The sequence below is a fragment of the Benincasa hispida genome, chromosome 11 (assembly GCF_027475165.1).
Source record: "Benincasa hispida cultivar pf3 chromosome 11, pf3_genome.v1.1, whole genome shotgun sequence".
NCBI lineage: Eukaryota > Viridiplantae > Streptophyta > Magnoliopsida > Cucurbitales > Cucurbitaceae > Benincasa > Benincasa hispida.
This window is the reverse complement of record NC_143488.1, coordinates 35,249,596-35,277,476: the sequence shown is the minus strand read 5'-3', so window position 1 is coordinate 35,277,476 and position 27,881 is coordinate 35,249,596. Positions and strand designations below refer to the sequence as shown.

General features: G+C 32.6%; 2 protein-coding genes across 7 annotated transcripts; both read left to right on the top strand.

Annotated features, from left to right (window-relative positions):
* The first annotated feature begins 1,356 nt into the window (after positions 1-1,356).
* LOC120090329 (dolichol-phosphate mannose synthase subunit 3-like) lies at positions 1,357-4,030 on the top strand. The gene is made up of 4 exons (XM_039047909.2): positions 1,357-1,503; positions 2,733-2,869; positions 2,971-3,078; positions 3,673-4,030. The coding sequence occupies exons 2-4, from the start codon at positions 2,768-2,770 to the stop codon at positions 3,724-3,726; spliced, it is 264 nt and encodes an 87-aa protein (XP_038903837.1). The 5' UTR covers positions 1,357-1,503; positions 2,733-2,767; the 3' UTR covers positions 3,727-4,030.
* Positions 4,031-12,134: 8,104 nt separating this feature from the next.
* Positions 12,135-18,178, top strand: LOC120090327 (chaperone protein dnaJ A6, chloroplastic-like). 6 transcript variants are annotated; one of them, XR_005485515.2, is made up of 9 exons: positions 12,152-12,373; positions 13,269-13,424; positions 14,275-14,416; positions 14,567-14,624; positions 16,044-16,086; positions 16,281-16,329; positions 16,421-16,501; positions 16,578-17,485; positions 17,851-18,178. XR_005485515.2 is itself a non-coding variant. In XM_039047908.2 (8 exons), the coding sequence occupies exons 2-8, from the start codon at positions 13,312-13,314 to the stop codon at positions 17,427-17,429; spliced, it is 1,326 nt and encodes a 441-aa protein (XP_038903836.1). In that variant the 5' UTR covers positions 12,135-12,373; positions 13,269-13,311; the 3' UTR covers positions 17,430-17,654. The 6 variants fall into 6 exon arrangements, 3 of the variants coding, with proteins under 3 accessions (XP_038903836.1, XP_038903834.1, XP_038903835.1); XR_016524416.1 differs by having other exon boundaries at positions 12,158-12,373; positions 14,287-14,416; XR_016524415.1 differs by having other exon boundaries at positions 12,158-12,373; positions 14,284-14,416.
* The last annotated feature ends 9,703 nt before the right edge of the window (positions 18,179-27,881 follow it).

Genomic DNA, 27,881 nt, shown 5'->3' with positions numbered 1-27,881 from the left:
TCTCAATCACAACATTCTCATTCACAACATTCTCATTTCACAAGATTCTCGTTCACAACATTCTCATTACGGCACCACTTTTGGCCATGAGTATACAAATCCCATGAATTCATGTTGTTGTCTCCTATTGACACCACCGATGGAAAATTATCTGGTTCGTTATTAATATCACCCACACACATTGGTTCGCATTCTGCCTCTATGTCATCAAGTTCTGCCACTTGATGGATTTTCTCAACATTTATGAATATCGATGGTCTGTTACGATCCAACTCCAAAAGTAGAAATTTAACATCGTGGTCCTTCATAAAAAAATACAGGAGGACATTCACAATCCAACTTATATTTCACCCTCATTATCAAGTTGAACTTTGGAGAATTAATTTGCATAAGGTTAAACAATCGATCTCTCAATTCACTATACTTTAATGTCATTGGCATTAGGATGCCCTTCAAACATCCTCCATTATAGCATTATTCCTTCTCATCCCATGACCCTCCATATCGAACAACACAATTGCTTCTCATCCATCCTTCAATACACAAACGAGTAAATTTAAAATTTTAGATTCTGTAAAACTTTTGTTTCTTCCTCTCGTTTCTTTCTCTCGCTTCTTCCTCTCGTTTCTTTTACTCTCGTTCATTTTTCTCTTTTAATATATTGTACAAGGTATTTTCTTCCTCATATTGGACTAGCCTCTCTCTCGTTTCTTCCTCTCGCCTATCTATAGTAGCATAATACCAACTCTCAAACAAATCGTTCCTATCATGACTCGTACGATTTAAGTAAAAGAGAAACAATGCAATGCATATTTATACTTACTTGGAGTGTGAAATTTCTTATATGTGTTGATTCAACAGCAATTAGAACGTTATAAATTCGTATTTTCGGGATACTTTGCAGCTAAATGTTGTGGATTTTTTTAAGAGAGAACATTTTATGAGAACGAATGATACCCGATTCGGTCAAAATGTATTGTTATCTTAATGGGACTTAGCATGCACAACACTTTTTATTAAATTGATTTGAAAGAATTGTGAGGTTTTTGAAGTATTTGGAAAATCATACAATAGCTATTAATTAAATGCAAACTGACGGGAAATTAATTACAAAAACGAGATGAATGAACGAGAGAAATGAATGTGAAACGAAATGAACGAGTGAGAAAATGGAATATGCACATGTCTTGAAAGTTTTGAAGACTAAGCGGACATTTTACACCAGGTCGATATCATCATAAAGTTAAAATTCGAGTGTTTTTTAAAGACAGACCAAATTTTGAATGTACCTCCAAAGTTGACCCATCCGTACCAAATTCCCTTTTTAATGGCTCCTTTTTCACGTTTTTCTTTCCTGCTAGGGTTTCTCTTTTTCCTTCTACGCAGCTCTTCATTTCTCTCGCTCGATTCTCCGCCTGCTCTCTTATCTTTTTCCGGTCGTTTTTGGGTTTCCGGCCGCCAATCTCCATTAGATCCGTTCTTTCCTATTACAGCCGACGGTTGGTAAGTTTTCTTCCCTCGTTAGTCTCTTCCTCTGTCACTTGATCTTCTAGTTTGATTCAAATGTGTCGATCAACAAGAAAATAACAATGATATAATCCATAGGTGATTGGTGGCTTGGTGCTGTCAAGCATGTCGAGTGTTGTTTTCATTTAGCATTCTTAATGGGTTTACATTTTTTTGGTCAGTAGTTCTCTGAATTGCCAAATGATGTTGGGACATTGCGCAAGTGCTTTGAGTTCATGGAACATGCTACTTTGAGCAGTGAAATAACATTTTTATGAAATCCCCTCTGATGGCAATCGAAATTGTTTTGAAATATAATTTTCCTCTTTAATTCCAGTTGCTAGACTTTAGGGGTTAATAGTTCGGCAAAGTAGTTTTCACTTCTTCTTTTTTTCCATAGATGGAACAAAAATGTACTAATGGTTATTGTCTTCTGCACTAGATGGTTGTGACTTTAGGTGGGTCATTGAGTTCAGAACACTTAGTGCGATGGAATGTTGTATATTGTTTCATTTTTGTGGTAATCTATTATCTATCAACCATTAACGGAGAGAAGGAGGGCGTGAGCATGAACAATAAATATCAATGACATTTTAAAGGATTAGTGGCCGTTTATTTTAGTGTTAGCAAGTGGCTTGTGTCTAAACACAGCGTTTCACATGAAGAGAAATTGCTGACTTTAGCATAGGAGCCTCTCTCTCTTTTCTTTTCTTTTTTTTTTTTTTTTTTTTTGGTTCTTCTTCTCAAGCATCTAAAGTTTATGTTGCTTTTTGCACTGCTAGCAATTGGTTTTAAGCATGTGAGGTTTGAATCCCCCAATCCTATATGTTGTTGAACACAAAAGAAAAAAAAAAGTTTTATATTGTGGCATAACATTGGTGTCAACTTGTTTTTCAAAGAAAATCCTACAAGCTTCAGAAAAACTCATGATCTTAATATTGTTCTATATATATTAATTTTATATTGGGCTTTTTTAGTCTTATGTTTGAATTGTGTGTTATAATGATTTAGCCTTCTAAATCTTTTATCATCAATAACGTAAAAGCCTGCTATAATTGGTGATCTACATTGTGTGTGTTGCCCTAAGTGGACTTTTAAAGGAATAAACTAAGTTGTGGAGAATCCATATTTAGCCATGAAAGGAAGTTAGCTGCTCAGTTTCTGATCTAGTTAGTCAAGAATAACGATCCATTTTGACATATGTAATTGCTCTCTACTTGTTTGAGATTGAGATTTGGGCAACTTTTCTCACCATCAACCAATGAAGCATATAGTCAAGATTTTGACATTACTAGTGGCCGTATCAGCTCTGTGGATTGGCCTCTTGCAGACATCTATATTACCACATGGCCATGCTTGGTTGGTGAGTTAGCATTCCAGTCATTGTTTTCTTAAATCCTTCATATTTATTTTCATCGTTTTACACACTCAATGGTGCTTGCTTTGCGTTTCTTGTCACTCCAGCTACCCATCTATTTTATTGTCTCCCTAGGATGCTATGGTCTATTGATGGTTGGAATCGGTCTCATGACATTTCCAACTTGCCCTAGAGAAGGACTGTTGCTACAGAAGGTACTGCGTCCCTTTTTTTCTCACTTTTGCACTTTAGTATCATACGACAAATAGCCTCTCTCTCTGTCTCCTTTTCTTTCGAGTATTCTTTGAGTTTCCATATCCAAGGCATTTTTAAGAGAGTGTTTGGTTCATTGACTTCATAATTTGTGTTAAATAACTCAACTTCATCAACTTCAAGAGGTTACCTATTGAACTTTGCACATTTATAAAAAAACTTTAACTAAATAACTCTGCACCCTAAACGCGGACTTCTTAACTCCCAACATATTAACTCCAGTCTCCAAACTTCAAAATTTAACTCAACGCCCAAAACACTATCTAAGATTGAAATGCTCTCACTTGGCACTTCTATATCATACAACAAATTGTCCTATCTTACCATGTGAGTATAGTTCAAGGTAATTGGTATGTAGTGTTTGGTATGTAGTGTCTCCTTTGAGGCTGGAGGTTTAAATTTCCCTGGACTCCACTTGTCGTACTTAAAAACAAATTGTCCTCTCTCTCCATGTGTGTGGAATGTTTGAATTTCTATATCTATTAATATTAAGACTGAAAGATGTGCAGACATCTCACCTTGAATTCCTTTTGTAGGACATTGTTGAGGCCAAAGAGTACCTTAAGCAAAAAGGGGTTGACAAATTCTAACTGACAGATCTGTTTGTTTGATCACGGTGAAGAACACTTCATCCATTTCAAAGGGCCTTCTTGATTTGAATCCTTTTTAAAGGCAGTAAATGAGGCTTCATGTATAGAACAGAATTCTTCTCTATAACTTTGTCAGTTGGTATCTTTCATTTATAAACAGGGTTAGCAAATCTCTTTCCTCTATTTGTTTCCATTTTTTTTACATGTTTACACGAATATAATTGTATTTTTAGTTGACTTTGTAACTTGATGTTAATACCTCAAGTTTAATATATTGTCTATCACATATGAATGGTTGGCTCAAGAGATATGTGGTTCAAATCTCTTTTTCTATTCTTACTAAAAAAAAGTTTGATGGTCTTGAGCTCGCTCCCTCCCACTTTTTATTGTCATTTTGTAATTGAGAACATATGGTAATAGTCTTTGGGGGAATAGGCCTAGAATCTTAAACCTTAAGCTTGGGGATTAGGTTGGGAGGTTTAGGTAGTCCGGGTTTAAGAAAACTGTGTTGGAGTGTGTGCATGTAGATTTATAAATATTTAGTTTATGAAACATTTTCTTGTATTTAATCAACCTTTAGATTTTATATTAGTTTAAATTTGTATCTCAATTATTTCAATATAGTTAAAAATTTAGAAGTATTTTTTAAAAAAAAAAAATTGAAATAGAGATTTTGATTAAAATTATAATTTTATTTAATCTATTCTTTTAATAATTTAATATTTTAATCTTACTAGATTTTGAATAAAATTTGTCACTTTAACTAATTCGAAAATAATTATTTTTTTTTATCATAGTACACTGACTTAAAATTGAAATAAACTAATATTTTAATATTAAATTCAATGATTGAAAAGTTATACTTTTTTCTTATCAAATTACATTTGAGGAATAAAAAATCATAAATTTTAAGTTTTAGTTTTTATTTGGCTGCTAATGTTTAGAAAATGATTCTAAGTGTTAGAATTAGTTAATTAATCAATAAAAAAAAGTAAAATATTATTAAATTAAATTAGAGTCTTCAAATATATATAGTTCTACACATATAATCTAAATAAATATAACTAAGCAATTGCAATCTATTGGCGTGTTTGGAATGACTTAGAAAAAAAATATCTTTCAAAAATTTATTTTTAATTAAACACTTTTGATAAAAATTCATTAAAATAAAATTTTTAAAAAAACATACATGTATTGAATCCTTTGTTAGAAGTGTTTTTATATACAAATTTGTCTAGTTTGTTATATACTAAAAGTATTTTTATTAATGTTTTTCAAGGTTGGTTGGTGATCGAATTTTGTCCCAGTGGCGGCCGGAGTTGGCCAATGGCGGGGAATTGGTCGACGACGGTCGTCAGAGGTGGTGTTGAAGTTAGCCGAATGCCAGCGTTGTTCGTATGAGTTGGTCAGCGGAGATTGCCAGAGGGTGGTAGCCGAAGTTGGCCGGCGGCGATGGAGGCGGCCGAAGTTGGCCTGGTGGTCACCAAAGGGAAGTTAGCCGACGTACATCCTAGATTAAATTAGGAAGAAAACCAAAAAGAAAAAAAGAAAAAAAATGGTAACCCATGGATTTGAATAGTAAACATTATTCAATCCCATGAAAAAATGATGACTTCCTAAATTTATGTCCCAAACAAAGGTTGGACTTAACCTGCCTAATTCATCCAATCTCAACCTTTGAAACAAACACCCTCTCAGAAATGGGTGGACAAAAAAATCAGTTTAAAATGCATTCTCTTTACTCACTTCGTCGTTTTTTAGCTCCCTGGACTTGACAAGCAAGTCTACTTTGAATCAAAATTTTTATTTTAACCATTAGTTTTTTTTTTTTTTTTCCAAAAATAACATAATTTAGTGGTAGTTAGTGTGTTGTTTCAGATTGGAGATTCAATTCGTTTTTATAAAAGATTATCTATCGATTAGTTTAAGAATAGTCCAAGTGATTAAGATACCCTATCCTCAAAGCTCGAATAAACTCAAAGCAAAAGGGTTATATATTCTTTTATCACTTTTACATTATGTGGTTAAACTTAATTTATATTCACATATCTATAGGTTGGATATATTTTATTGTTTTCATCGATATTTTCTTAAAATTGAAATTTTGATATTTTCGTTTATATTGACATTTTAAACTTTTGTTTGATTTAAGTAGTTACGTACTTTATGGGTCATTGGAGGCATTAATTAGAAGTTGGTAGAGTGGATCAGTGTAACTCATTCCATATTTGGGCACCAATAATAGCGTGTACAACTCACTTATAACCTACAATTAAGTATAATGAATATTATACAGTATTTACTATTTTCTGCTCATTCTCTCCCTTTTTTTTTGCTACAATATTTACTATTTTCTACCTAAACAAAAATAATTTACACTCCAAATATAAACAATTAAAAACCAAACTAGAATAGGCCTACACCCTAAACACTAACTATTATAACTCGTACACTATAATAACCAACTCAATGTCCCAAACGCCAACTTAAATGTTAAAAAACACTTTTGGTTCCTAAATCTTTTATGAAAGCAATAATTTTAGTTTGTAACGATCTAGTCTTTATACTTTCAAATTTGTACCAATTTAGTATTTATACTTTCAAACTTGTTATAATTTAATATCTATACTTTCAAACTTGCTACAATTTAGCATCTATACTTTCACATTTGTAACAATTTAGTTATTGTATTTTCATAAGTATCAATTTAGTCTTTGTATTTTATAATTTGTAATGCTTTAGACTCCAACGTGAAAAATACTATTAACATTTAATAAGATTTCTTACCCATGTAGTTTAGTAAATTGATTAGGCGTAGAACTTGTTTATAACTTATGAAGACTATGTTACTTCATAATCAACTTTGGCAATTAAGTTTGGCGAGACTTTAACGATAGAGACCAAATTGTTACAAATTTGAAATATGTAGACTAAATTGTTATATGTTAAATTTCAAATACTGAATTATTACTAAATGAAAAGTATATGGACTATATTGTTATAAATAAAAATTGGCAAAATTATACAATACCCCTAAACTTTGTACTTTGTTAAAAAATGTCCTTGATCTTTCAAAAATTTAAAAAATGCCCTTAAATTTCCAATATGAATTCGATAATACTCTACTATTAATTTTAGATGGAAACAATTAGTGTTTTGTGTCAAAAGTATCCCTAAACTTTCAAAAGTTTAAAAAATACCCTTAAACTTAGTTTAAAAAGTATCCTTACTATTATGTGAACAAAAACCATTAATATCGCCTTACTTCTATATTTCTATCTTTTTTCTTCCATTCCCTTCTTCAATACTCTCTTGCTTCCCTTTTTATTAACCGTTTGATAATAAATAGAATAACAAATTTCAGTTAAGGTATATGAACTATAATAAGAAGAAATAAAATAAATGAAGCACCTAGAAATTTTAGGATTTAAATGTTTTAAAAAAGTTGTACATTATTAGTCGAGTTTTGTATTAATAGCCAATGATATTTCTTTATTTGACTATTTATTGTTTTAGTATGTTTTAAGGAGAGATTTTGATTTTGGAATTTTGTGAGATTTGGTGGAATTTTATATTTTAACTCCAAAGTTTGGTTACCAAGAAAATTGATGTAAGTTAAGAATTGAAAAAATAAGAGAAAAATGAAAGTATCTATATAAAAAAAAAATAAGGATATCCGTATAATTTTTTTTTACAAAAATGAATTTTTTTAAACTTAAGAAAACATCAAACAAATTGATCACCAAATTAACAGTAGGAGTGTGCGCGCGCACACACACACATATATATATTAAAAAAAAGTTAAAGTTATTTTTGCAACAAGGTTTAACGTTTTTTTGTTCACATACTAGCGGTGAAAGTATTTTTTAACTTTTCTTTTTAAGTTAAGAGTATTTTTGGAACCTTTGAAAGTTGGAAAATCTCACAAAATGACCTGAAACCCAAAAACTTTTCTATCAATGATCTCTTCCTAAAACTTTTTTACTACTGACCTTTTTCCCATGCGAAATTCCAAAATTACCTTCAGTTTTTAAAAAGTCTTCAGACCTTTTGGTGAATGCGTGTCTCTATAAATACTTTACAACGATAGGATCTTCCTCCATTTTGTTAATTTCCTAATCCTTGAGATAATACTAACCGATCGGATAGAGAATACTAAGTGAGCGTCTAGATATTACTAAGCGATCAAATAGAGATTACTAAGCGATCATATAGAGAATACTAAGCGATCGCTTAGCTAACTGTTACGTGATCGTTTAGACATCTGTTATGTGATCTTTTAGCTAACTGTTACGCGATCATTTAGATATCCGTTATGCGATCGTTTGGCTAACTGTTATGCGATCGTCTAGTTTTTGTTATACAATCGTTTAGATATTTATCATGCAATCGTTTGGATATCTGTTATGCGATCGTTTAGGTTTTGTTATGCGATCGTTTGGCTAACTGTTACGCGATCTTTTAGATATATGTTTATGCGATCGTTTAGATAAATTTGTGCTAAATTTGTAGAATATAATTGGTGTTGTACATTTAACTAAGCAAATAAATAACTAAGCGATCGTTTAGTTTTTGTTATGCGATCGATTTGTGCTAAATTTGTAGAATATGATTGGTGTTGTACATTTTACTAAGCAAATAATAAGTGATCGTTTAGATATATTTATGCTAAAATTACATATTGTACAGTATAAATTGGTGTTGTACAGGAAAAAACGAAGCGAAAATTACATATTGTTTAGTCTAGATGGGCTAGTGCCAGGTGTTATCAATGTTTGTCTGCACGTTTTCTTGTTATGTCCTCTCTTATCACATCGTGTACACCTGTGTATCATTTCTAACTTTCAGACATTTCATATGACCACCAACATATTTTCTTCCGGACTCATCCCAATCCCCACCAAATCGTACAAAGATGCGAATTAGCGTCATTGATCTACAGTGGGATAAACAAATCATTGATAAGTGAACGATTGTTTATACATTACTATGCGATCGTGTATAAATTACTATGCAATCGTTTATACATTACTATGCGACCGTGTATAAATTACTACATGATCGTTTATAATTTACTATACGATCGTGTAGTAAACGATTGCATAGTAATGTATAAACGATCGCATAATAATGTATAAACAATCACATAGTAATGTATAAACGATCATATTGCAATTTAATGCTAAATGACACTTATATTGTAATGAACGATTGTGTATATATTACTACACGATCGTTTATAGTTTACTAAACAATCGTGTATAAATTACTACACGATTGTTTATAATTTACTATACGATCGTATTATAATCTATGAACGATCATGTAGTAATTTATATACGATCGCATAGTAAACGATTGTATAGTACTGTATAAATGATCGTATTGTAATTTAATGCTAAACGACACTTATTATGAAAGCGATATGGGATAAGAAATCTACATTGAAAAAAGGGTTGGAGAAATTGTTGAAGGAAGAAGAAATGTGGACTGAATCTGACGATGAAAGTGATCAACGAAGATGTTGGGTTGAAAATCTGAGAGAAAACTACAAGAAAACAATGAGAGAATTTCGTGGGGAGTTCGATGGCAGAAATTGAATACTGAGAGTGACGTTTCACTCTCTTCAATGCTATTGGAAGAATATTAGTTGGGAATAAATGTTTTGATGAAATGTTTGTGGTGTATTGAATGCACATTGAATGAGGGACTGAAAAAATCGTTGAAGGAAGAAGAAATGTGGTGCAATCTGAAGGCTTTTTAAAAACTGGGGGTAATTTTGAAGTTTCGCATGGACAAAAGATCAGTGGTAGAAAAGTTTTTAGGAAGAAGTTATTGGTAGAAAAGTTTTTAAGTTTTGAGTTATTTTGTGAAATTTTCCTTGAAAGTTCATGGGTATTTTTTTTTAAAAAAAAAACTTCAACGGTTTCCATCCAAAACTAATAGCAATGACATTTCAAAACTTTTTTTGAAAGTTTAAGGGTATTTTTGAAACTTTTGAATGTTCAGGGATATTTTTGAAACAAGTACAAAGTTAAAGGACATTTTTATAATTTAGCCATACAAATTCAAATATTACTAGTTACTTTTTATGAAGTTTAGGGACTAAAAATGATCAATTAAAAATTTTGTTTCATACATGTTTAACAGATTTGTTATTTTTCTTAACGTTGTAATTTCAATCCAGGGTTGACAACGGGGCAAAGTAGGGTCGGGATGCACTTCCCATCCTCATTCCCGCCCCATTCCCTGTTTTAAGGAGTTGAAGTCGGGGTCGGGAATCCCTGTTTGGGGATTGGATCCCGCGGGGAAAAATTATCCATCTATTTTTTATTTTTAATTATCATTTTTATTTAAAATCAATAAATTTTTATATTTATATTGAAACGGTACACTTTTTAGATTCAAGTTAATATTATTATCATTTTTATTTATTTAAATTAATAATAAAAAACATTTTAATATTCTTTATTTTAAAATTTAATCAAAAGTTAAGTTTAATTATATTATGAAATTAAATAAAAAAACAAAAACAAAAATAAAAACAGTAGCTTTAAAACTACTGTTATATATAGATAAATATATGTATTAAAAAAATTAAAAATTATTCGGGCCGGGGTTAGGGTGGAGATACCCTTCCATCCCCGCCTCGTCCCCGGTTTGAAGACCCATTTTGGATTTTCGATTTGATCTCATCCCAAAATGATCGAGGTGGATGCCCACCGAGATCCAATCCCGGGGATTCTTGCCACCAAACAATCTCCCATCAGTTTCTTGTAGTTGTAACTAAAAAGTCAAACAAACACCAGAAATAAGCTTCTAATTATGTATAATATTTATTTATCACGAAATTACTTGTTTTAGAAAAATTATATAATAACTAATAAAACAGAAAGTAATATTAATAATTAAATTTATGTATTTTATTTGAGTACTGGCATGTAAATATCAAATTTTTGAAAAAGTTATTATAAATATATTTTCAGATTTCTTACTTAACAACAACATAAGAAAAAAAGTTTGAAAACAATTTCTAAGTACATGTTTGGCAGAAATCTAAAAATGAGGCTTTCTAAAAAAAATTGAGTTCTGTTTTATGTTTTCAAATAGGTATTTGGTGGGTGGATTCAGAAATTTTATTATAATTTAAATAATTATTTAAAATATATTTATACAATATTTATAAATTATAAAATTAGTTGTGGTTATTTCTTAAAAATTAGTTGACAATAAACTATTATTAATTTTTACGATCTATCTGAATTTTTTGTATAATTATTATTTTATAATATTATATAATTGGCCTTTTGTATAATAGTTAGTTTGTGATTTTATATAATTGACAATACAGTACGTGATACATATTTTAAATCTAAAGTAATTAATTGATTTTTTTTAATGCTTATATATTTATTTGATATAAACCTACATTTTAGAATTTGAAAATTCAAATTTCGATACAATGAAATATGAAAATTTTGTTTTCAAAGTTTGCAGAATTTAAATCACATCATTCGAGAATTTTTTGAGAATAGTTTTCAAACATAGAATAGAATAGAATAGAATCAAAGAGTTCTAAATATTAACGTATCATTTCTTTTTTTTTTTTTTTTTTTTTTTCCTTTTTGATTTTTTGAAATTAAATCTATTTCCTTCCTATTTGTTAGGATAGTTTGCATTTTTCAAGTACAATATTGAATCTTTAGCCAAATTAAAAAAATAAAAACTAGTTTTTTAAAAGTTAGTTTTTTAAATTTCTTAATTTGACTTATTTTTTAAACCATTGATAAAAATAAGATAAAATAAAAAAGTTCGGAGGGAGAAATATGTCATTAATTTTCAAAACCCAAAAACAAAAAATCTATGGCCTGTTTCGTAACGATTTTGTTTTTTGTTTTTATTTTTGAAAATTAAGTCTATATCATCTACATTTCTTATCATGATTTACATTTTTTTAAAGTATAATAATTGAATTCTTAGCCAAATTTCAAAAATAAAAACAACTTTTTGAAACCTACTTTTTTTTAGTTATCAAAATTTGGTTTGGTTTTTTAAACTATTTGTGATTAATATATAATAAAGGAAGAAATTTAAAAGTGAAAGTAATGTCCGTAACCTTAATTTTAATTTTTAAACCATCTTTTCAAATACCGTCCGTAAACCTAATTTTAAAAAACAAAAATAAAAAACAAAATAGTTAAATGAACCTAAACAATCCATTTAATCGTAATTTTAATACAGACACTTGAATCCAACGGTCAAAATTATTCCAGAAGGGAAAACAAAAAATTATTCGGAACCCAAGCTTTCTGAAGCGTTGATCTCACGCCGTTGTTTCAATACAGACACTTGAATCCAACGGTCAAAATCTGTCTCCTAGTCCGAAAACATACGGTCTTAAAACAGCCGATGATTAACCCAATTTGATGGAAAACTCTGGAAAATAAAAATTAAAAAAAAAAAAGAAAAAGGAAAAAGAAATGTCGACAATTCTCCTCTTATTACTCCAGAAGTTGCTAACCTCATCTTCCTCTTCGCCTGCAACCGTGGAGGCCGCTCTCTGCTTCTTCTGCTCTCCATCACTTCTCTCCTTTTCTCTCTAACCATTTCAGTCTCAGATTCGAAGCAGAAGTGTTGCATCAAACAGGTAATTTTTATTCACATGCCCTAGCTTCTTTCTTCTTTAACACTTCAAGAGTAATTGCTTATTCCACCGATTTCATGAACTACCTTCTTTTACTTTTCTCTTTCAGTCCCTAAGTTTTCTTCAATTCTGTCACCATGCGTTGTTTTGTTTTTCCTTTTTGTGATACAAGTGTTGTATCTTTTTTTTTTTTTTTTTTCTTTGTTGATTTGATGTGTTGTTTATTGTTAGCGCGACAGTAGTTTGGCGATTATTTGCGTTGTGTTTTTAGGTTTTGTCGTCTGAATTTTGTTTCGTGTGAAATAAGCTGTGTGTTTGAAGTGAGTGTGGATGATTATTCCTTTCGTACATTGGAATTGGGGGGATTGGCCTACATTGGCATTTCTGGTTTAAGATTGCTTTTTGGTGGAGAGAAGAAAGAAAGGAATGGCTCAAAGGAAGAGAATGTGATGCTGCGAATGAGAAAAGTTTTGTCTGAAGTATTGGCTTGTATAAAGATAAAGTTCCGTCACTACTATTCACTTATTTGTGATTGGGTTCGGTTTTGGAGTTTTTTCCCCTCCTAAACTACTTGTATTGATTCAGTGTGTTATATGAGACTGAGATTGTTAATGGGGTTCATTTTCATGTTCTTTAGTGCTTTTGAATCTGATTACATTGAAGATTTGGTTTTAGAGACCTAGAATGGTATCGATGGTTAGCTGCTTCAAGAGTTGTGCACTATTTAAGATTTTCCTTAAATCTTGTAATCCTATTGGAGCTTGTTACAAGTAACAAGACGTTTGGTTATTTGTCCATTGGAAAAGAAAACTGTCTTTTGCATTGGGTTAAATGCTTTGGTAATGTGAAATGTCTTGTGGTTGGTGGAAGATGTCATGGTTATGTCGTTAAATTGCAGAATCCAATCAAGAGTACTTTCATTAGCTCCTACATCAGTCAACATGGTTTCAATGGCTATTATACCTTGCGGAAGTACGTCAATTGCTCAATGGGGAATTCATCCTCAGTACATGCTAAGACCTTCGACAAATAAGATATCTCCAATGCAATATGGGTAAGTTTTTTTTTCTCTCTCCATCGTTTACTTTTCAACTTTCGAATGTAGCCATAAAAACTCTTGAGATTTCCCAGTGTGCATAGTTCTTGTTGCTAGCACATCACTTGGAAATTTGTAGTGTGATAACTATTATGGTTAGCTCCTACAAAAATTGTTTCTGATATAGTGGAATTACTTAACTGGTCTAGTTGGTTTCTGATCTCTCAACTTTTAGACACTGTTATTTAATTAATGTATTGGATTCCTATTTTTAGATTTAGGATCTATTCTATGGTACATAAGTTCTTGCAAACATGTTTGAACAGTGTATTGGATTTTGGTGTTTTTTAACATATAACTTCAACTGCTTTTTTTTTTAAAAAAAAAAAAAATAAAAAAAAATAATTCCCCTTTAGTTTTTATTTCTTAAAAAATTATGGATGTGTGGGTAGTGATTGAAATGTACACAGTGCCATAATCTTGTACAAGTCATTCAACTAGAATTTTCAAATTGTACTTTGAAAATAGAAATGGAAATTAGTTTTTTAAAACAATTGTCCAAGCCATCTTTAGTGTGCATGAGCTTAACAATCTTGCTGAGATTAATTTTGAGCTATCAAAGTATGTGAAGGCAGTGTACGTGTATGTCAAGATTTAGTTGCCTTTTATTGGGGACAAGTGTTGGTTGTTGTTCTACTGAGGTGAGGCAGTGTACAGAGATTAGAGGCACTGTTACTCCCCTTATTATCTCTTGAGTCATTTGTGAAAACCTGTTGAAGTAGCCAATGTAATTGTTATATAGACTACCACAGATAATTTGAGCAATAAATGCACAAGGATATTTATTTTATTTATTTTTTGACATTAGTGTCCCCAGCAGGATTACCAACATAGCTGCATTGAGCTCAAGTTTCTTCTCTCGAGGTTCCTTCAGTGTTTTATTTGACACAAGATCCTCACAAACTTTACATCGACGAAGAGGCGGGTTGTTTGTTGTTAGAGCAGATAATGTGCGTACAATTTTTGTTTCTCTCTCCCTCACCCCACCCCCCCAACCCCCACCACAAAATAAAAGGAAAAAAAAAAAAAAAAGAGAGGTAGGATGAGAAGTTGTCTTCTGCAATTATTTAAATAATAACACTCATTAATTAATTTTGCAGGATTATTACTCTGTCCTTGGGGTGTCCAAAAATGCCAGTAAATCTGAAATTAAAAGTGGTACTTACCTTTTCCTTAGATGTCTATTGAATTTTTTGGTTTTGACGTGTTGCCTTTTTTGCGTATCTTGAACACCCACCCCCTCCCAGGGGGGTTTTGGAGTGTGAATGTGATAAACTGTTTTTTTCTTTAGGATTTGAGTTTTCTTCTAGTCATTACAACGAGTGTTGGTGATACTCTCCTGCATTTAGAATTTAGATAAGGTAAATTAACTCATAAAATAATAAATAATCAGATAAATAGAGTTTGAAGACATTTCTGTGACCAGTTCTATACTCAGTCGATTCAGTCAAGTCCTTATTGGATCAGGTGGCATTTATTCTGTCAACATGTCGTGGGCTTATCAATGTTCCGTTGTATTTGTTTATTTGTAATCAATTTTTTTTTTTAAACGCCTCATTTTGTATGCTTTCATTATTAATGGGATGCATTTCACTGCTTGTGGATGGCCATTATCTTTTATGCATAGTGAAATACCGTTTATTCTATGATTCCTTCAGTGTTCTGATAGGGATGAGAGTTTTAGAAGCACATTGATAGAGGTGTTATTGGAATTGATAATGAAAGGGGAAAAAGTTACCAAGGATTACTAAGGCCTCGTTTGGTAATCATTTGGTTTTTTGTTTTTGTTTTTGAAAATTAAGTCTATTTCATCCACATTTCCTACCATGATGTGCATATTTCTTAAATACAATGGTTGAATTCTTAGCCAAATTTCAAAAACAAAAACAATTTTTTGAAAGCTACCTTTTTTAGTCCTCAAAATTTGGCTTGGTTTTTTTAAACTATTGGTGAAAAGTATAAAGGAAGAGATTTGAATGTGGAAGTAGTGTTCATAGGCTTAATTTTCAAAAACAAAATCCAAAAACAAAATAGTTACCGAATGGAGCCTAAACAATTGAGAAGTTGAGTTCTCTCACAATCCCATTCTAACAAACTTTCCTCACACCCCAACTAATAACTACTGTGGTTTTAATGATCATCCCATCATAATTCTATCACGTCATATATTAGGGAGAATGACAATCTGATTTTGGAATTTTCTCAACGAATATACATCAAGAAGCCTTGTGTGCATTCAAGAAACAAAAAGTTTTATTAGTCCATAGGGGTTAAAGGATAAGGTACTTCCAAAGAAAGAACCCACTTTTATTTATTTATTTATTTTTATTTTTATTTTTTATTTTTATACTATGAAAGATGATATATTGGTGCTTGAGCCCGATAGAAGCAAATGTTAGGCAATTGTGTTATTGGATACAAGTATGCCAATTCAAGACATGAATCTGAAGCCGAGGCTTTTGATAATGTACATTTGATTTGCTGCTTATTTAAAATTTTTAAGTTCGACTCCTAGATGTATCTCATCCATTGTATATTTTACCCATCTCTCTTGATATGATCTTTTGCATTCTTCAGCTTATCGGAAACTTGCTCGGAGTTACCATCCGGATGTGAACAAGTAAGTTAAATAACTTCTTCTTAGGGATGAAAAAACTAGGCAATAGTACAGATTGTAACAGACATGACAGGGTAGCGCCTTGACCTTGTTATTCCGATCTTAGTTTTAGTAATTCTTTATTTTCTTATTCAGGAATAGTACAGACTCAGTTGAATAATATGTATTTTGTAACTCATTGTTTCCTGTTCTATCAGAGATGCTGGGGCTGAACAAAAATTCAAGGAAATTAGTAATGCTTATGAAGTAAGAGCTTGTAGCTCATGTTTGTGTTTAGATTCGACAGTTTTTGAGTGTGATCCATGGTAACTGATATTCCTGGAATTACTTGTTTCAGGTCTTGTCTGATGATGAGAAACGCTCACTCTACGATAAATATGGAGAGGCTGGCCTTAAAGGCGCGGGTATGGGCATGGGGGTAAGTAATTCTCTGATTGAAATATGAAAAATATATTTGTCCCTTTGCTGACTTCTGTTTGGCTACACGTCTTCAGGATTTCAGTAATCCTTTCGATCTCTTTGAGTCTCTATTCGAGGGCATGGGAGGCATGGGTGGTATGGGGATGGGAGGCCGAGGTTCAAGAAGTAGAGCTGTAGACGGACAAGATGAGTATTACAATCTTGTGTTGGACTTCAAGGAAGCTGTTTTTGGTGTCGAAAAGGAAATTGAGATTAGCAGATTGGAGAGCTGCGGGACTTGTGAAGGGTCTGGCGCTAAACCTGGAACCCAACCGACTAAATGTAGTACATGTGGTGGTCAAGGCCAGGTCGTCTCGTCAGCAAGGACCCCCTTAGGCGTCTTCCAGCAGGTAATGACTTGCTCTTCTTGTGGCGGAACTGGGGAAATATCCACTCCTTGCAACACATGTTCTGGGGATGGACGAGTACGGAGGACAAAGAGGATAAGTTTAAAAGTGCCAGCAGGCGTTGATGCTGGTAGTCGTCTAAGAGTTCGAAATGAAGGGAATGCAGGAAGACGAGGTGGGTCTCCTGGGGATCTTTTTGTCATTATTGACGTTATGCCTGATCCCGTACTAAAACGTGATGATACCAATATCTTGTACACTTGCAAAGTTTCCTACATCGACGCCATCTTGGGCACTACCATCAAAGTTCCAACTGTAGATGGCATGGTTGATTTGAAAATCCCTGCCGGCACACAGCCAAATACAACACTTGTGATGTCAAAGAAAGGAGTTCCTCTTCTAAATAAAAGGAATATGAGGGGAGATCAGTTAGTTCGTGTGCAGGTCGAAATCCCGAAAAAGTTGAGTAGTGACGAAAGGAAGTTGATCGAGGAACTGTCGGATTTAAGCAAAGGCAAAGCTGTGAGCAGTAGAAGATAGCTTCCATAGAGAAATGAATTGGAAGGATTGATTGATAATGGCAAGGATTGATACATGTACGTTATAGTGTAGTAGGTAATTCAATGTTAGTACAATTTTGTCAACAATATCTTGAATGATAGGAAGAAATGTAAGTCAAAGAATAAATTCTTTGATCATGAATATTTTCAGTAGACATATACTCTGGTGGATTGATTTACATAATAACCCTTTTATTCTTCCCAATCTGACATGTAGATTTAGGGTCGGTTTTGATTGACTTGAGAAAAAATATTTTTTAAAAAACTCATTTTTATTTAAATATTTTTGATAAAAACGGGTTAAAATACAACTTTTAGATTAAGAACATGTATTTCAGCTGTTTTTATTATTTATTTATTTTATTTTTTTTAAAACTTAGTATATTATTCATGTTTTGTAGGGGATAATGTCTATCATCTCTTTTCCAGTCCTACGAAGTAGGATTTCAACAACCAAAGGTCTTTATCAAGAATTCAGTGGTGATTGTTCGTTGCAACCAATACTCAATCCAGCAGTGATGGCTGCCCCCACCAGATGGGCCGCCCAAAACCTGCCCTGGACTTGGTCCCGGCATATTCGATAGCAATTTTGTACTTTGTTTCAAAAGAGATACTATAAACTCCCAAAAGTTTTAAATTTTAAGGGATTGTTTTGTACTTTGTTTTAAAGATATTCTGAATTCACAGAAATTTCATTGAAACTCTTAAATTTTCAAGAGTTTAAAAACATATTATCGTTAGTTTTTGGTTTGAATAGAAACCATTAGTATTAAAGGTTTCATTTGGAAAATAGTAAATGTTTTTAAAATTGCGAAAATGGTAAAAATCGAATTAAATAATAAAAAATAATAATGTAAAATTGTCAAAACTATCCTTACTTAAAATAAAAGATCCAACGTTCATTGGAAAGTTTCTAAATCGTTCAAAAAACAACAAATATACTATGACTAAAACAATTAGTACGGTAAACGATGTAGCCTGCCAAACCTCAAATCTACACCTATTTGATATGATTGCTACATAAACCAAGATGTGCATTTAAAATGCAAAAAGAATCCAAAAAATACAAAGAACTCTAATCTCACAACAAAAGAAATTAGGGGTTTTCGACTTTGCTTAGCCAAAATCAAGACACACCGGAAGAAGGAAGAACAAAATCACTCTCTGTTCGGGCGACCAACCACAAAACCTCTCTGTTCAGGTGACACACCACAAAATTTATCTACCCACCGTGAGGAGATCCCTTCCATTGTAATGACACTAACGAATAGATTGGAGAATCTCTTCCATTGTCGTAAGGCAAGTGATTATAAATCGTGGACGAAACTTTCACCTGATGAAGTTGACATTCAACAAACAGAAGCTATTAAGGATCTAAGCACTCTAATTATATCAATTTTAAAGAAAAAACATGCATGTTTATAAAAAACAGAAATAGGATTTATAGAATACAACATTTGTAGATTCCACCAAATTGCTTGATCTTCTCTAATTTCTTCTTCAATCTTAGCAGTAGACCACCACCAAAGTCTTCTCTATTATCCTCAGGCCTTAGATTGAGTTGTGGAACTCAAATTGAGATGAAATTGGTATAAGCTTTTAAGAGTTTGAAGATGGAGACAAACAATTTTCTTTTCCAGATTTTTAGTCTTGCATGAACCCCAAATTTTGAAGTCTAAACTCAATATATAAAGATTCATCATGTAGATCTGAATCAAAGAGGTTCAACCACTCAATTTTCAATTTTCCATTAAGAATTGAGTTGCATGAGGTGGAGATCAATGGAATTTGTGGGACTTTCCCACTTTCCATTAATTTCAAGTATATTGATGAAATTAAATTAATTGATATACAAAACACTTATTAAAAAAAAACTGAAATTTAAATTCAATTTTAATTAAATAAGTTTTATAATTTTTGTATTTCATAAATTCAAAAACTAATTAATTAATTTCTTAATTCTAAATTTCATAAATTCAAAATTTGATAATTCTATTGGATAATTAATTAAACTAATTTTAATCAATTTAATTTAATATCAAATATTAAATTAATATAACACCCCATCAAATATTTAAATCATATTTAAATATTGCAACTCTTTAAAACTGTAATGTTTACTTCGTTAATCAAACATCAATCACATCAAATATAATAATCCAAACCCTAAACCGAGTTTGAATATTCCAATTTCTCGCAACACGCTATTCTAAGGTTTAATCCTTTTATGAGTTAGTAGAGGGACCTAATGGACCTACAAACCTTGAGCTCCAACGATTTGAGATTAATTGGCTAAACTCTTTAAACTGAATTAATCATTATTCGTTCGATTTGAGATTAATTGGCTAAACTCTTTAAACTGAATTAATCATTATTCGTTAACTACCACATACCACTATAGCTTAGTAGTTGCACTCTCATCACTGTAGATATATTTATATCCACTCGATTTAACCATAATTAGTAAGTAGATCCTTCAGAGGTTGTTCGGATTTATAACTAGGTCAAAGTTACCGTTTTACCCCTATAATATATCTTGCTCCATAAGTCTCCACTGATCCTCTATCAAACAATTGGTTTATGGTCTAACCAATAAATTGAGTGCCTCTCTGCCACGAGAGGACGGAGTCTCTTTGTTCAAGACTAGGAGTCAGTACTTAAGGAAACAACCTATCTGCTGACTCTAAGATGGGTAAGAGTGAATTTCATCTTGCAAGACTATGTCCCCAACTATCTATACGATTTTACCCCTAAAATGGGAGGCTTATTGAGCGGTGATGTTGAACCACTCTCACCTATGCAGATTAAAGGATAATCCTGAATAAACAGGTGTTCATAGTTAGCTCAAGATTAATATCGAGTTATCTTAGATCATTGAATTGAAATAGTCAGTTTTAACAGTAAATGGTCGTTATAAAGAAAAGTGACAATTTCGTGGTCCAGTTTTATGAAAACATCTTTTGCATATGATGCCCCCACTTGCATGTCTCCATATGAACGACTTTGAGATCACATCCTTTGTATCAATATACAAAGAAGCTCGCATCCATAGTGTCTCCAGGATAAGGTACCCAACCCTATCCATATACTTATAGATCTTTTTGGCTGTATACTAAAACTTGATCCTCTTTTATGTCTCTATATAAAGTTTAAGTATTCATATTGTAACCATGGGTTAGTTTATTGGATTTATAAAAGAATGCAATACAATAACACCTTTAGTGATAGAAATTTCAACAATAACATTATTGTGAATATAATATGTTTAATGTTTACAAACTACGAGTTTAAGGACATTCCCAACATCACCTTCTCATGTACACTCTTCTCTAGACCTCATTTATTCATTTAAGGGACATCGAGACTGATCCTATTGCAAGGGACTCCAAAACTGATCATTTTGCAAGCGGAAGAACGATTCTAACCAATCTCTATCTAGGAGAAGAAAATCGACAGTACCACTGAGTTTTTCATGACAGTACCACAAAGTTTTTCGTGACAGTACAACAGGGTTTTTCACGAATAGGGAAACCAAAACCTTCCTACAATCTTTCTTTTTATCCATGCACTTTAATCGGTTCTATAAATTATTTCTACCATTAAAGTTAAGAAATAAGTGTTGAACGGAAATCATTGGATATAATATATAGAGTTTTTTTTTCATAAATAATTAAAGATTTACCAAATTCTTTTAAAATAATATTTTATTTTGAATCTTTAGGCAAACCGAATAAATATTCGATATACAAATATATTTTCCTACTTTTTAGGATTCCAAAACAGAAACGAAACATTAGTTGTTTATCACCCATTTTTAACTAATAAGTTTAAAAATAAACCTTTTAAATGCATTAGAAGAAAGACTAAATTTATGAAAGAAAAAGAGAAAAAAACCGGAAGGAAGAACAAGAGTCAATGAGAGATTGAAGGCTGCTAGAATAACTGGTGGGAAAAAACAAGTAAACAAAGACTAATAATTATCAATAGTGAGATCAAGGTAACTCACCATTCAAATACATTGTATTTTCAGAAGCTTAGAAATCGATTATTTCAGTATTGTGATCAGACCGTTGGATGGAATGATCTATTCTTGCTAACTCCCTATTCAAATACGTTGTATTTTCAGAAGCATCAGATGATACAATGTCAAAAAACTATACATAAATCATTCTTGGGGAAGTTCGAGAAAATTGACATCCTCCACAAAACATCCTTATCTTCAACAATCGAATAAGATTCAAGTTGTTGGAACCATCTCACTACAACAAACGAGATATAGAAAGATTGGAAGACGGAAAAAGCTTACCTTAAATATAACCAACAAATTGTTGGAAGGACGAATTTGATGGAATATAAGCCTCAACAATACGATAACTATGATAGTGTGAACTTTCATCCCATCTATCGTAGAAAAGAATCCTTATTCGTTGTAGAGTCATAGCAAAAATAGAAAGATTGAAATAGTGACTACTTACTTGTTTGTAAAAAAGATCGAATTTTTTTAAATACTCCTAAAATGCAGCGGATATAAATTTTTTTTAAAATATATAATAACAATAAGATGATAAGTGGTAATACATGTTAAAAAAATGAAAAAAGAGAAAATCTGAATGAAATATACAATTTTTTTTTTATGATAATATATATAAACTAATGAATAAAATCTTAGTCAGAATCAAATATACTAATATGAATTTAAAATAATAAAAAATTAATGAGATAATGTAAAATTTGAAGAGCTAATATAAATTTAAATTAAAATGGAGATATACGAATTAGAGATTAATTCATTTTGAATAAATTCGAAAAATAGTTATATCAAATCAAATCTAATACTAAACTGTCAATTCGAATTCAAGTTGACTAAAAATGCACCACCTTTTTCTCTTGAATCCATTTGGTTGGAATCTCATAACTTACAAATAAGAAGGTATCTTTATGTCAAAGATCCTTCCTTCAGCTGGTGCGCAGGAGCGCACTTCCGTTTTCCCACTTTCCATTTATACTGTATTCTATTTAGAATTGATACACACTATAGCAATTCCACCATATTCAATAATATTATTAGCCGATCATACAAGAGGCAAATTTGGTATTATAAAAGTGGATATCACGTGAGCAGCACACATTTTGCCCAAATTCTTATTATTTCCAATTTTTGACATAAATCCCAAGGAGCAATTTTGCCATTTTTTTCTCCAATTTTTCTAATTTTAATCGGCTGAAAATGCCCCTTAAATGAGCTATCGATAGTGGATCTTGTTTCATTAATTTTATTTATTTATTTATTTTGTATATGGAGTGTTCTTGGCGCGTCGTTAGCGTGTCCTAAATGTGTCTTGACGTGTCAGAAAACAAAAACAAAAACAATAAAATAATGGGCATGCCAGTTGGCATGTCAGACACCCATTAGAGTGCGGTGGTGTCTGATACATGTTCGACACCGACACTTTGTCAGTTTAAAAGTGCGGGTGCTTTTTAGAGTTACATCAATATCCATAAATTTGTAAAAAAAAAAAGTCAAAAAATATTTGTCATTAGTATATAAACAGAAACTGTTTGTATCTTGTTCCAATATCTTTACTAATTTTCTTCTCTTATTTTTCAATCTCTAAAATGTTTTAAATTTCTTCTTTTTTATCTCTCTCTTTAAATATGAGTAATTTAAAATAAATAGTAGGAGCTCTATCATTTTTTAGCATGTCTAGACATAAAAACAAGAAATTTGGTAATACATATATTTTTTTTTCTTCTTTTCACTAGTTATCCTAAATTATGACAAAAATTCTTAATATGTCTTTCATTTTGTGTATTAAACTCTAACGTATTAACTCATACTTGACTACTAATATATAACTTTGTCAAAACATGTGAGCTCCTAATGGCCATTGGTGATTCCACTATTCTCATTTCTTCTTATCGTAATTTGTAACCTTGCACCTTAATTGATGGGATAGGTTTAAAGATTGTGAGAATGGAAGAAGAGAAACTAATGGGCATTCAAGAAGAGAGAGAGAAAGAAAAGGAAAAAAAACATTAGGCCATAGATTGATTCAAAAGAGAGAGATCGAGAAATGGAAGAGGGAGGTCAATGTTGTGTTGAAAACAATTTTCATCCACATACTAATGGTAAGTGTATTATTATTGTTTCTTTTAAGGGGTAAGGGTATTAATGCAACTTTTGAAAGTAAAAGTATGATAGACCAAAAAAGTGCCATCTTTCTCTTCTTAATCCAGGGTCGTTAGTCCATTTTAATGAGTTTAATTGATGTTTTTATAGGTCTTGGATGCATAAGAGATAGAGTGGGATGTTCAGTGCAAAAAGATGTCAAAATGGCCAAGTTTGGAGCTAAAATGTATTAAGGGTGAAAGAAAGCCAAAGAAATTACCATTCTACCCCTAGGCCTTTGCAACATTTGAAGACAGAAGCGATGCTTTTTGGGGAAAACAATGCAACGTCCAATGCTACATGCAACATTGCGATATTTAGGATTCTAACGGACGAAGTGCGCACACAAGTAAGCGTTGCGGTAGCATCATAATGTTGTGTCGTAATGCTATGGCAACTCCTCATCTAGCATAGCAATGCTCTTGCACAGGCTGCAACACTGTGGCGCTACTTTATATCATTATTTTGGCCGATTTTAAGGGGGATCACACCGTTTTTCCATTTTCTTCACTTATAATCTCCACATCTTCACTGTAAACATTAATTTATTCCATTTTTGGTCAAGATTGAACTTGAGGAACTTGATTTTGAAGATGATTTAAGGGCTAAGAGGTAAGAACTTAGCTTGGGTCTTTTAGTTTATTTCCATTCCTTTAGGATTCTTGAGACTTGAGTTTGTATTTTGTTGAGATTTTCTGATACAATAGAGATTTCATCTTACAATTATTCTTCAATCTTTCTTTCATTGGAATGTCTGACAAATTAGTTGTGTTAGTTTGATTGATTCCTTTCGATTAGCCCTAATTTGTAATCATTAGTTAGTCAATCACTTAGAAGCAAAGATTAAGTAAAATTGTGATGTTAATTTGGGGTTCCAATTAATAAACATTCTCTTTCTAATCTAGATGAATCTCACCTTGAGTAATCGATTAGACGATGGAAATTGATTATTCAACTTAGCATGCCCTTAAGCTTAATGCTTGTTATTGTATTGTTTAGGTAAGGATTCCTGCTTAAGCTTTAAATTAATTTGATCTTACGGACTGCCACTTAGGATTCTAAGTGAGTTGGTTAAGTTTTAATTGGAAGGTCTCATGCTCATTTTATGATTAAGTCTATGATAGAATTATAAGGAATGAGAAAAACTAGACCGACCTAAGCTAGGTGTTTGCCTAATTTATTAATTCACACTCAATTCACTCAACTCACATTCTATGCGTTAAGTTTACTCCACACTACTTTTTTTTTTTTGTGTAATTTACGTTTATTTAGCATCACCAATCACAAAACCCCCATTTCTGGTTACTTTCTATAAGCTTTATGGTCTAGAAATCTTGACGGCTCTCTATGGATCGACTTTATACTTCTATTTTCTATATTTAGTAGAGTAAGGCACATAATTTATTTAGTTCAGATCGTTGGGTTTTGCGACGCCCTAATGATTGCGCCCGAATTGGCACCATTGTCGGAGAGCCAATAGGTTTCTTTATTAGAAAGCTTATAGTTTCTTGCTGGCTAACTCATTTCTCTTTTGATGCATGGCCGACATTCTCGAAGGGTCTAGACTATTATATTTTGTAGAAATATATCGGGAGGAGAGGAGAATCATAAGAGAAAGGAGGGAGGAAGCTATGTAAAATGAATTCATCTGTGTAGAAGACATATAAGAAGAAAAGTCCCAAATAGAGGAGTTTAAAGAGGAAATTCCACAGATGGTAGAGAGAGAGAAAACGTTGAGGGAGCTCGCAGCACCAGATTTCACCCAGCAGCACCTATGCATTGCATACCTCGAGACAATAGGTATGTTTGAACTAAAACCTGGGTTAGTTCACTTACTCTCTTCATTTTCTAGCCTTGCAGGTAAAGACCCACATAAATATCTCAAGGAGTTCCATCTTGTTTGTAGGGGGATGAGGCCAAATGGAGTGACTCAAAAGCAACTCAACATAAGAGCATTCCCATTTTCTTTGAAAGGAGATGCGAAGAATTGGCTCTACATCTTACTGCCAGGATGTCTCAGGTCATGGGAGGAGATGCAACAACAGTTCCTGGAAAAGTTCTTTCCCATCTCACGTGTTGGGAATGATGCCCTAAACTCTTGTCTCCTGTAGTTTGTAAACACAGTTTTTGAACAAACGCTTGTGATGTATAATATATGATATTTTCTTCACTTTTGTCTATGAACATTGGATGTTTTATTTGCTTTACCACAAACTAATAAACTAAGATCCCTGGTTGTCATTTGTAACTTAAGCATGTATGTGGAGACATATAGGTGGATCATGTCTGAAGTGATAACCAAAATAGTTTGTAGTATATGGATATAGAAGAGAAATCTTATCCTAGTAACGCTACGGATACGGCCTGCTTTGTAGAATAGTTACAAGTGTACTTGCTATAGATGGTTTGATCCTAATCATTCATGTGGGGACATGCGAGCGGAGGCGTCCTATACAAAGAGTTTGAATATGACTGGACCACGAAGTGTTATAGTCTCATTATATAACGCAGTTAATAACAGAGACTTCACTTCACTAGGATGGCCATAGGTAACATGACCTCAATCTTGACTGAGTTGGGAACTCCTGCCTTTGAGGGTGGTCCTTTGATTTGCATGGGTGCGAGTGGCCAGATTGTCGACTTAAACCTACCACTTTGGGGATTCGTCTGATTTGGGAGCTGGAAACTCAGCTACACAAGATGGAATTCACTCCTTTCCTGAAGCAGGCATAAATAGATAAATTGCTCCCCTAAGGGCTAATCCTGAGGCTTGAACGATGTGGCGCCACACACATTCTCATGACTCGAGAGGTGTCCACACATAGTAGGACTATGTTATATTGTTCATTAGTGGGATTAGTGGTATTTAAGAAGTTAGATGTAACTACAGGGACAAAACGGTAAATTGGCCCAACTGTACTTACGAGCATCTGTGAAGGGTTATCGTACTATTGATTGGTTATATCCAATGGACACAGAAATATATCTATGATGAGAAGAGTGCAGCTGTCGTTCTTTAGTGGAATGCCTGGCAGTTAACGGATGGTAGATGTCGTGGTTAAAGAGTTTAGTCAGCTATTCACGTGCCGTTGGAGCTTCGAGCCATAGGTCCATAAGGTCCCCTTGGTAGCTTAATGGATTCAAGTTGAGAATCAGTTTTTGGACCAATTTGAAGTGTTCAAATTGACAAGAGGGAGTTCGATTATATATGATATGATTGAACTGGTTAGTTATATATGATATGATTGACTTTATGTATGAGATACATTATTTGGAGGAAAATGATATAAATATGATTTATATGTAGTGGAGGAGAAAAGGCTATGGTTCATATGTTACATTTGATGTGATATTAAACCATAGGTTAATGAATATAATATGATTATATTTATTATTTATTTTTGGACAATTATAGGATAATTGTGCCGACATTCTCTCCGTAACCGTGTGATAGTGGGAGGTTGCTTGCAGTTTTCGTAACTGAAGAATAAAATGAAAATCATTTTCATTTTGCAAGAGATCGGTCATTCGCTCAGGTTTAGTGTATATTATCTATCTTATAGCAAACCGAGAGTCTCCACGATAGCTAAACGTTTCTAAACGATCGTATACACGCACACAACTTTCTAAACGATCGCATAGGATTTACTAAACAATCGTCTAGCTTTTTCCTAAACGATCGCGTGCCTGAGCGTTTACTAAATGATCGTCTATATGATAACGACCTATTTACTAAACGATTGCGTACCTCTTCCTAAACGATCAAACATTATCTATACGATAGACACCTGCCTTCTCCCACTTGCTTGGTCATGGTATATGGTCTTCTCTTCCTCCTTCCCTCTGCAAAATCCAACAGAGCCCACACCTCCTGGATTCTCACATCGAGAATACCGAGTGTTCTAAGTGGTGGTGTCCTTCCTGTTGTTGTGCTCGTGTGGAGTTCGTTCGTGGGTAGACGACTGAGTTTGGTGAATGATTGGAATGGACTTTCCCAGAGAGAGCGAGAGGAGCATTCCTTGGAGAAGAACGAGTTCTAAGGCGAAGAAGGGTTCTTCAACTGGTATGTTTTCGTTCTCTTTGTTATTTAAAGTTTCAAAACATGCCTGTAATTAGATGTTAAATGCATATCTATTATGTTTGATTGTAAATGTGGTAATTCTGTCACAATGAGTTTGGAACGATCTCGCTTCCACTCAGAGGTACTCTTGTATAAGAGTTCCTTCATCACGTGCTACAAGCATACGAAATTTTTTTTTTATA